Genomic DNA, 11852 nt, shown 5'->3' with positions numbered 1-11852 from the left:
GATATACGTTATCTTAAATATGTGCTGTTGTGTTACCTACGTGTTACTACTGAAGATATAGTAACTTAATACAAAACAAGCATGATTAGGTAGCATGGTAAGTACCTATGTATTATTAGTCTGTAGAGAGAAATAAGATACTGTAGTCGAATGTAGATAATACTCTCATATTGTTATTATGCAGTAATACGCTACTTTTACGTCGGCATTCTTACGATGTACATAATATGTAGGTACTATACCTAGACAATGACTTATAGCTCCGGCTTACCTTTTGTAAAAAGTGACCCTTCGCCACTGCTAGGTATTATACACTCACTGATAGTTCAGTTTGCTCTTAAAAGCATATAAATAAATTGAAGGTATCTATACTTCTATACTAATATAATATATAATATAATCTATACTAATATTATAAAGCTGAAGAGTTTGTTTGTTTGATTGTTTGTTTGTTTGTTTGTTTGAACGCGCTAATCTCGGGAACTACTGGTCCGATTTGAAAAATTCTTTCATCTATACTAATATTATAAAGCGGAAGAGTTTGTTTGTTTGTTTGTTTGTTTGTTTGAACGCGCTAATCTCGGGAACTACTGGTCTGATTTGAAAAATTCTTTCAGTGTTAGATAGCCCATTTATCGAGGAAGGCTATAGGCTATATATCATCACGCTACGACCAATAGGAGCAGAGTACCAGTGAAAAATGTTACAAAAACGGGGAAAATTATGATTCTCTTCTGTGACGCAAGCGAAGTTGCGCGGGTCGGCTAGTAATATTATAAAGCTGAAGAGTTTGTTTGTTTGTTTGTTTGTTTGTTTGAACGCGCTAATCTGAGGAACTACTAGTCCGAATTGAAAAATTCTTTCACTGTTAGATAGTCCAGTTATCGAGGAAGGCTATAGGCTATAAATCATCACGCTACGACCATTAGGAGCGGAGTAGTAACGGAAAATGTTACAAAAACGGGGAAAATTATGACCCATTCTCTCTTACGAGACGCAAGCGAAGTTGTGCGGGTCAGCTAGTCTAATAATATATGCCTTTGCGAAATTTCCAAAGATCGTACCTAGTGGCGTTCTTTGGTCTCTGCCTACCCCTATAAGAAAAAGACGGTACATTGTGTGAACTTTTGCGGCTTGACCATTTTAAAATAAAGAATAACATATTTAAATTGTCTTTTGGACTGCTAACTCGACTAATCTTCCATAATCATACATATTATTACATTAACTGACACGATAAATCTTGCAAGTTCATTATGATACGTCAAACATTCGGCTTCCTCATCAGAATAGTGCACCCCTACCAAGGATATCAATCACACAACTCGTTAATTATGCGTTGCACAACTCGCTCCGACTTCAATTAACGATCGAGGAGATTGCCTTCACTTTATCAGACATTGGCAGGTTTTCAAACTTTGGTTAGTTATTATATCGCGGATGTAAGCGTGTCTTAGAATTTAAGGCTAAAATGTGGATGTAAGCTGCAAGCAATATATGTATGTAGTAATGTTAACTTGAGATAAAGAACCTATCGTTTCTGATTTAATACGGACTAAATGGTAGCTAATAATAAGTTTACTAGTTACTTATTCTTATAATTCCCTATATTTACCTTCAGTGTAATAGTATAGAAAATAATCTTTTAGGGAGGTATAAATCCCATATTTAATGGTAAACCGTAATAAGCAATTTCACAGGTTACCCTGGTTTCTTCAATATCTTAATATCATTATCTACATAAATATACGAAGAAAATCAAATGAACAGTTTCATAGAGTGCTATTCATAGAAATTCACACAATAACTAAAAAATAAGACCACACAGAACATGGACATTGCAACGTTTAATAGTCCAAATAATTTTTTCATACATTTTTGAGGTAAAACATCTCTCAAACTATCCATAAGACTTGTCGAAATAAATCATACAAAAACCAAATAATAAAACCAAAGCCACCATAATAATAATTCCTTCGCCACGACCATTAAACTACCTTTCAGACTAAAGAATGGGAAAGAATAGCCCGTTGTTTAACCAACAAAGGAGATCCATTAGCACTTTGCAGTATGTAATAAAGTTTATTAGATTAATGCCACTCCATTGCAATTGTTCTAGATGTCTTTGTGCTTGAAATAGTTTTACAACTAGTTTGTTTTTAGTGTTATAAAGATAGGATTGCATTTGTACTTTCAAATACGTACATATTATTATGTATTTATTTCTACTATTACTTTGTTAAAGTCTTCTTTGGAATAGAGGCCTTGAGTCTACCACCTGCAGATCTTAGGGATCAGATGGGGATCTTGGGAGCTCTCAAAAAATGCGTTAAATATGCATGCTTTTGTGTTGTTGATGTGTAATATATTAGTATCATGTCATTAAATAAAATATACAAGCGAATTATTTATACCTGTTGCTCATTTTTGTATATCGTTACTAATGGTTTAATTATTTTTATCTACTTTCATGTCAAAATGAGAAAAAGTTTAAAGAACTAGAAAAAAACTTCAGTTTATCTGAAAAAGAGCGGATCTGAAAATAATCTGGTTCTAAAAAGGCTTTCAAAAAACCTACCTTATTAATTATATTGATCATGATTGTCACGGTTAAATTAAAACCCTTTACACCACAAAACCTAGGATCAACACTAAAATAGTCCGTGTAACGTAACAAATTTTGAGGAAGTAACGCTTGCCATAACTTTCCTATAACAATAGTTTAACACAGAGGTGTTAAACCTGTCCATCAAACACAAGAATGTAATCTGATTAGTTGACGTGAATCAATTTATCACTCACCGGGTTATTATGAACAACTAATTAATACTCTGCGTCAACTGAACGCGCCCGATACTTGACGAGTTGTAAAATGACGCTTTTTAATATAATGTAGGGTTCTGACTTCGGCTTGCAGGTCTTATTTGATAAGCTAGGTTGTTAAATATAACACTAAAATCCAAATCCTCTCACTAAAATACACAATTATTACAAAAGACTCAGTGTAAAATTTTCATGAAAACATTTAACCCCTTCATCCCATTTTTTCGCGATAAATAATTGCTATAACATTCTTTCTCGCTGTCAACTCTATTTATTTACCAAGTTTCATTAAATAAGTTTGGTGGTTAGAATGGTTACACGTGAAAATGTAACAGACAGACAGAGTTTCGTTTCGTGAAAATATTATGTGAGTCAAATATAATATTGCCTCTACTCATTCAGCTTGAAAATAATATAGATTGTCATCATAATCTTTGTTTTGTACAAAACTTGAATTTGAAAACTTGAAAATAGCAAATGGAACTACCCTAACTGAAATTATGAGTTTGTACAAAGTATAAACATTCTCAGTTTATCGTGCATAAAGACCACTACTGCCACTACCACTACTTATTATTCTACATTTCGACACAAAATATGAAATCGTGTTACAAAATGTGTAGCAAGTTGGTTCAGAGATTGGCAACATTTTAGCTACCCGTACAGAATATCGAAACTATAGCGTTTAACGGATTAGAGAAGACGTGGAAGTTTTGGTGCCGCTAGTAGGGCTGGCAACAAGACCAAAACATGACATTGAAAATCTAAAATTCACAGAAAGAAATAACGAATTTGAATCTACTAGTCTTGGCTACGATATCTGTGTTTATTTTCAGCATATTTTTCCGCCAGAAAAATGGTAACAAATTTTGGGGTAAACGAAATGAAAAACATATAAATCTCGAAGAGCAATCACGAATTTAGTTTTATAAGTTTTAAGCAGATTATGACTGTCAGTGAGGATATTATACTTTTTATCTGCCAAAAAAATTGAAGCACATATTGAGTCTACGTACTTGATTTTCTAGTAGCTAAAATACTTATTGTAATATGTTATAACCATTGAAAGGGCAAATGAAAAAAACATAAACTTAGAATGTCCTAAAACCAGATATGACAGGCTCAAATTGAAATAACCTTTAATCAAATTACTGCTTTAAAATAAAATTTACATAAATTTCTTTTTGACTATCGCTTTAAGATTGGGGCAGCCCTAGTGTTAACCGCAAGTCTAGTTGGTGGATCGCGAACTACACCGCATGGCATCCACTGTCGAACTGAGTTCCTGTTGTGAACTCTTAGACACAAAATATTGCACTCACATACATTCGCTAACACTAGAAATAAGATACAATGTACAAGTATGCGGAGAGGCTAGAAAATCTTAACAAATTAACTTAGTATACAAAACTGCTTGATTCATTTTAATGTTGACTGAAAAATTATCTCAATTTTAATAGTTTGTTTCAGAATTAATCTGACTTTGGTCACCCCGGTCAACTAAGCCGAAACGTCAAGATAAATAAAAAAACAGAGTTATTTCTCGTTTATTCGCTCTCCGATTGCAGAATAGTTATTACATTCCATTTTAGTTATATCCATAGTAAGAAAGTGTTCTGCAGCCGCTAATAGTCTGGTTCTTCTTTATACCAAGGCAAGTATAGCTTACTGCATTTAAATCGATTTAATATTAAATATTCACCAAAAAAAATTGGAACCCTCAAAAAGTTTAATCGTAGAATTTCAAAGCATTTACTAAGTACAAAATTTTGACACACTTATAAATATCCCAATGAAAGTGCAAAAACTAATAAAAACAAATTAAATAAGACCCTACGTCAAAGTGCTGCCATCTATGCGTCCCAGTTCCCGTATCCTGCGGGCGTGCAACCTGATTGGCTATCGGCGTCTCGTTCAAATCAAACTTCCGCCGTACTACCCTGTTTGAGTTCTAATCCGAGGCGCCGGTTCATTTCGGAATGCACTGAAAATGTATGCCGGTATAGATTTTATGCTGCATTTTGGATTTGGATTTTGAATTTGAGGGGGTAAAAGGATGTCAGCCTGGTCGTAAATTTATCTGGTTATGTGGGTATTTTGAAGTATGTTAATCAGTTATCTAGTGACCATAGTACGAGCTTTCTTTCTAATCCATATGGTTTATTGTATTTTTTTTATTTATCATTTACAGTAAGCAATATAATAAAATCTTGTTCCTATGTGTCTATACTACGAAACAATGTTGGTTGGCTTTTATATCCAAAAATAATGTTATAAAACAAAATAATCATATTATTACAACTTAAATATTGCGAACCACAACGGTAAAATAATTTTGAAAAATGGACTTCCGTTAAATAGTTTATATTTTGAACAAAAAAATATGCCAAAGGCGAAGATTTTAAATCATTTTTTTACTCAATATTGCACAAAATCACCGAACATTTCACCACCATCCCCAAAAAATCAAAGCATCAATTCCTCATTTAATGACGTCATCAACATGTTCATTTAATAAGCGTGACGTCATAGCCTGTTGCACTCCATCATAATTTATACACACATATTGAACACAGCGGCCATTTTGCGGACCATCGATCATGTATTAAAATACGGAATTAGTTTAGTATATTTTGTGTGTTTAATTAAGTTTGGTTTCATTGTATTATTTATTGAATTAAGGTTACCTACGCTTCGAAATCAAACTTTATTATTATTAACGAGTTCACTTAATGTTCTATCTATAAAAACACAGCTGTCTCTCCCAAACTGTGCACTATTTCTATTCAAAATGATAACCGGGTCTTTATCTTTATGGTTTTAGGTCTAATCTCGATAAAACCTAAAACTGACACCTAGGAATTTAATACCACTAACTATTTTTCACGCCAGCTATAGACCATTTTTTGGGTAATCTGATCTGTGCCTCGATCAACTCAAGATCAACATTGGATATTTGTTGAAAATAAATCTTAATTACATTTTAAATTACTGTAGTAGTGTTTAGTAACAAGTATTAACATAGACGATTCATATATTCAAAATCACATAAGAACACAAAAAAAATACATTTGCGTATTTTTTTTGCATAATGGAAAAATACATATGCCATACATTTTTTTATTCAAATGGTATAAAAGTACAAAACAGTATTATTTATAAGTGAGACTGTATCCACGCGAGATACGCCGTTGTTCTCGTAAACACCGATGGAAGTCCAGCCTCGCATCCTTGGCTAGGACCGAAAGATACCACACCGATCTGAAAATAAGAAAGTGATTCAAATTTCAAATATATCAATCGCCGACAACGACATCTTAATACTTCGACGACATACCCAATGACTTTCGAAATTATGAGTAAACTACCATGTTTTTTGATAGTCAAGGCAAATATCATATTGGGAGGAAAGTTTAAAGCTTTCGACATTTTTTCCAAAAAATAGTTCTTGAAGGGATGCGATGTCTTTGTTCTTGGACAGCGTGGTGATTTCAAGGCCTTACTCTGCCCCATTCTGGGAAGAGAGTCTCTTATCTATCAGCGGGATAATTATCAGAAAAAAATATTTTATCAAATTAAATATGCTGGATGTTGCTGCTAAAAACGATGATATTTAAACTATTATGATGATCTTCAATGTAATATGTTAAAAGCTTATAGATTAAAATGTTTTTTGAATTTGAATTTATATTGAATAACTTACCACTATCCTCTGATTATTATGCACAACAGCGAGAGGTCCTCCGGAGTCCCCATCACACGTGCCCCTCCGTTCTCCTCCGATACAGACATGGCTGCCATGTATAGGTATAATGAAGCTCTTCTGACACACCGTGTTGCTGATCACTTTCACTGTCGTGTGGTGGAGAGTGGTGGTGGAAGGGAAGCTGTTTTGAGCTACAGGAAAGAAAAAAATATATAAAATACATATAAATGTACTGACTAAATTTAAGTTACGTTTGATTTCGTGTATAACAAAAATAATGGTTTAAATGGCTTAATACTGTCTATTTAAGTACCATAGACGTTTTGTCAAAATAGGTTGACGCGAGCTCGTGTTACGTTTTGTAAGATAGTGAGTGTTAATAAAATTATTGCAGCAACTTGACAATGCGATGTTTCAAAGAGAGCTTACACCGGGTTAAATCCTTATATTGCTTAGTAAAATTATTTAGTGTAGGTTTGGGTTTGGGTTGTTTGGGTATAAGTCCTCAACCCGCGCTTGGGCAGTGTTGTAGAGTCAAGTCGTCTCCCTAATTCCGGGAGGCCTTTGCCCAGCAGTGAAACACTAATCTGTTAAATTTATTTCTTATTTATTACGCACTAACTCAACTGTACGTAAAATTCATTTTCGTTGTTTCCGGGTATGTTATTGTAAATTAAAAGTTTCCCTTGACTCAATTCTCAGTAAAACTAAAACTAGGTATGTTACAAAAAAGCTCATGTTTAAGGAAATTCAGTGGAAAAGTCGAAACAGGGAAGTTTTTATAAAAGGTGTTGTTCTTTTTCGATTTCGTGAGAATTTAGTGGATACACAAATTATTCGCGAAATTCACAGTATTTTAAGTTTCACGTCTAGTCAACGACCTCTTTATATTATTTTACCTATAATAAGACATCAAAAACAAAAGTAAATTTCAAAGAAAAAATCCTACAGAAACAAAACACACGAATTAATAAGCTTAATAATTAAATAATTCGCGAACAAAAATGTACGAAAAAGGCTATTCAAATTATGAAATTAATTGAATACGGCAAATTTTGGCTTGAGGGAGTAAATTTTCTTTTGTTTTCTTGCTTTCGGTACGTGTTGAGTTTTCGAAGGTTCTTGTTGAGCAGCCCTTTACAAGGGTGCTATTTGTTACCTTTCGCTATTGTCAGAATGTAAGGTAAAGGTGGAAATTAAAGGAGTTTTGAAAGAACATCGAAGAGGCGGACTGGAGGCGTGTGTGTGGGGAGGTAATTAATGCGTTCACAGTTTTATGAAAATTAAGTTGTCATATATTTTTTATGCTTGATTTTGTGTTTTGAATAAGTGCCAATAGCATTAATACATGCATTATCGAATATAACAAGTAAACTAACGCGTCATATGCGTTTGTATTATTCTTTTTACAGCGTAGGGTACGCGTATCATAGTCGCATATATGGTGTCAGCATCCGCACGCGACTTCATCGGCTTGAAAATATTTGAGTTTAAGAGATTATGTGTGTCAATCCAGGTTTTAAGACTACATTCACACAGTTTTAACAAGATTGAGTAACAAACATGAAGAAGATGTAAATGATTTAATAATAATGTGAAAGTTACAAAAATATGGTACTTTCTTAAAGTTATTCATTATGAATTAATTATGTACTCGTACTAATGCCAATGCCTAATTAGTGTGGGACTGTAGGCTTTTTTTACCCATTACACAATATACAAACAAACATGAGACATCTTATAGACTAGCAGATTGCAATTTCCGTTATAGATAGAATATTTAAGATAATAGTACCAAAATATTTTTAAAGGAAATCAGTGTAAATTAGATCTTATCTCCATTTAATTGATAACTTTGATTACTACTTAAAAACAATTTATTGATACGTTTCTTCAAGTGTTATTCAAACAAACTGAATGAAAAGTAAAATGAAGTGTTTATCCGTCATTAAAAGTCCCCTGGAGTCAACTTAATGAGTCACTGTGAGAATGAACATCGAAGATAGAAAAATTCATTAAATAATTTTTAGCAATAGTGTAGCTTTTTTTAGTACCTTGAGCGCGGTTTATATGTAGTTGGTACTATTGACTTGTGAGCGAGCTAAAAAAAACTTACAAATAATTTAAGACGCCCAGAAGCGTGATTTACTACCTCTATCGAAAGTCGACAGCCGGCTAGCCATTGAAAACCTTTTTTTGAATGTTTTATCAGCGCCTCTAGCGGGCCGTAGGTACTATTTTTGCAGTACATTTTAAATGTCAAACTCTCGATAACAACAGTACCGACTATAGAGTATCGCGCTACTGTTTCCCGTACAAATAAATAGTCGATAGTAGCCGTAAATGCCCATCTATTAAGAGTCATTGACTTTTCCATAGAACTTTTACCAGATACATAAACGGCAAAGCATTGTAGATACCTGATGTTGAATTAATTAATAGAATGATAATGTTCTTACCGTCACTGGTCTTCCCGTATCCAGAGATCACGCCGGAGGTGCCCACGAAGTCAAGGTTGACATCAGCCATGGTCGGCAGAGGGATCGGCTGGATGTTATCTGCAAAAAACATATTTGGTAGTAGAGGTTGCACGTGAATAGGATTTGAGTTGAAGACAACTTCCGCACTAAACATTGCTCTTGTGTCGCGGAGACTTTTACAAACATACAAACAACGGACACAAAGTACAACCAGCCCACAATAATTATTTGTGGATCGCACAAATAATTGTCCCGTGTGGGAATCAAACCCACGACCTCCCGATTCAATGGTAGCGACTTGGCGACCTAAGCCAATGCGCCGGAGGCGGTAAAAAAACACTGGGTCCCTTTTGAGATTTATTACGATGCAGTAACACTGGAAACTACAGTATTTCCCAATTTTAAAAGAGTCTGGCACTAATCCTCTGCTCTAATCAAGAGTAGACTAACTGAATTTTAATATTTGTCTACAAGATGTTAACAAGCCCTAAGAAAAAGTTTTCTTAAACCCAAAATTACTTACTGCTAAACGTCACTTTCGATATCCCGACCATAGCAATATCATTCATCATCTGCACCGTCCACTGCGGATGGACTCTCACATCAGTAGTATCCATCCTTGTCCCTCCTGAGAAGATAGTAAGAGAGCCGAGAACGACGGTGAACAGCCTCGCTTGGCTCTCGCCGTCCCACCAGCAGTGTGCCGCGGTGAGGACCCGAGTGGCTGAGAGGAGACTGCCGCCACATATTGAGGTCCAGCCCGTGGTTAGCGTGGTGATGATACCGGCCTGAGGTTATTAGAAATACTGGATTTAGAACAAAATAAATATAATTTTTTTGTTGTTTTTTTCTTTCACATCATTTGCTAAGATGGTGTTATTCTAATATTATTTATTCTCTGGTCTCTGTACACCTATGGAAAGAAGGCGTGATTTTATGTATGAATGTGTAAAATGAATATAATACGAATGTGGTAAAAGGTCAATCTGGTTTTGAAAGTTATTGAAGTTCTTTGACATGTCATAACAAATGTTGCTTTAACATAGAATCCTGATTATAAGGTTGCCGTATGTATAATAGCCATGTTAAAAAAATATTTAAATGACTTGACTTGAATTTTAAAAGACCAAAATAGTTCGACATGAAACTCCGGGCACAATTTTGATCGCCAAAATATCGTATAGATATACATGTGAAATCGCGATGAGCTTTCTGATATAAAAATCAATATATAACAAAAAAAGTCCCTAATCGACGTCATAACAAAATCCAATCAAATATCAATCTTAATCTACATTATAGAAGACATATAATTTCCTGCGCTATGACGTCATAGTTCAATGCATATTAATACATCAAAGAGACGTTAGAACGTTCAACCGATACAATCTACAGTAATTACTCACTCGTCTTGTATATTACCGAGAAATACTACTTAGAATCACTTTAGTATCAATTGAGTGAAGTAATTATGTCTGCTGTAAATAAATTCTATTAAAGTTTGATTCAATTAGAAAATATGCGTTCAAGAAATTATGTCATTTTTATGTGCATAAACACTGGTTGAAGCGGTTTTATAGATTTATATGTCTTTTAATTAAAGAGCGTTTTGTACTAAACGCTGGTTGATAGTGGTTTTATAGATATTTATGTACTTTATTTAATTAAAGAGAGTTATGAATTGGATCATATATGTTTCATTGTACATGCAACTACACCTTCTATATATCTATTCAGTCCATTTCAACCCACTGTTGAGTATAGGTGTCCCTCTAAGTACGCCTTTTTATACGATCCAGCGCTTGTCTCATCCATTGCAGTCCTACACATATATTAAAATTTAAAATATAACAGTACATCTAAATTGCAGGTAGTTTTATCTTCATAGCAAGCAAGCATACTGCAAAGTATGCATTTAAATAGGAAATTGGCATAGAAGTTGCCCAGAAGTGCAAATAAATCCAGCCCTGAGAACACTACCAAAAACTTGAAAATACTCCTGCACCGTATCTTTCCAACATGGCTTACTGAATTCTTTACAAGGAAAAGTATTTCAGCGCCCCATTTGAATAATATCTTTTTTTATCAGTCATTTATTATTTGTCTTTGGACTCACTTCCCTTTAGACAAATTCCAGTGCCACTTTTGTTAGGTTACGCTTTACACCATTAAGAAACATTTTTCCACTCACTTGATAAGGCACAGCATCAGCATTCGCCACAGGATTACCACCAATAATCCTTACACTTTCCAAAGACTTCAGCTTAAAAGCCTTCGGGACCCCGACCTTTCGATGATAGCCATAAGTCGGCCGGTCTTCAAACACTCCATAAACAGAAGTAAATAATAACAAACAAATAAGTGCTCTACACATGGCCATAGCCGTATCACGATTGACAACTTATCTTAAAGATATACAATTTTGTAGTGATTGCTTTCTTATCAGCTTTAATATACTAGTTATGTACTGCAGTTCTGTTTGTCTCGGTATTAAGATTGTGATTTTGGTTATACATTTTATCATTGATTTGATAATTTGATTTGGAAATCATTGACTGTGCTGTAGCGCGGTCGGTAGTGTAAACGACTGCTAAGTCTAGAGCTTAATTTCCGGGTCGGGCAAAGTACTAATGGTCTTTTCTTATTTATATTTGAACATAATATATGATAAGTGAAAGTCGTTTGTTGTATGAATAATAACATTAAATTATTACCAAAAAATAGTTGAAGTATTTTGCTTAAATATAACCCATTATAGTCTCAGATATAATCCTGATGACTAGAATATCAAATTTAAATTAAGCATTATATAATTGCTTTCAATTAGTCATATTGAAAATATC

The 11852-nt window shown here is 34.0% G+C and overlaps 1 protein-coding gene across 1 annotated transcript; it reads right to left on the bottom strand.

Annotated features, from left to right (window-relative positions):
- Positions 1–5929: 5929 nt before the first annotated feature.
- LOC142978788 (collagenase-like) lies at positions 5930–11401 on the bottom strand. The gene is made up of 5 exons (XM_076123358.1): positions 11201–11401; positions 9533–9797; positions 8989–9087; positions 6527–6720; positions 5930–6084 (listed from the first exon to the last, which is right to left on the bottom strand). The coding sequence occupies exons 1-5, from the start codon at positions 11387–11389 to the stop codon at positions 5980–5982; spliced, it is 852 nt and encodes a 283-aa protein (XP_075979473.1). The 5' UTR covers positions 11390–11401; the 3' UTR covers positions 5930–5979.
- Positions 11402–11852: the final 451 nt, after the last annotated feature.

Source organism: Anticarsia gemmatalis, chromosome 15, assembly GCF_050436995.1.
Source record: "Anticarsia gemmatalis isolate Benzon Research Colony breed Stoneville strain chromosome 15, ilAntGemm2 primary, whole genome shotgun sequence".
Lineage (NCBI taxonomy): Eukaryota > Metazoa > Arthropoda > Insecta > Lepidoptera > Erebidae > Anticarsia > Anticarsia gemmatalis.
Note: the sequence above shows the minus strand (reverse complement) of the source record. Positions and strands in the feature narration are given on the sequence as shown.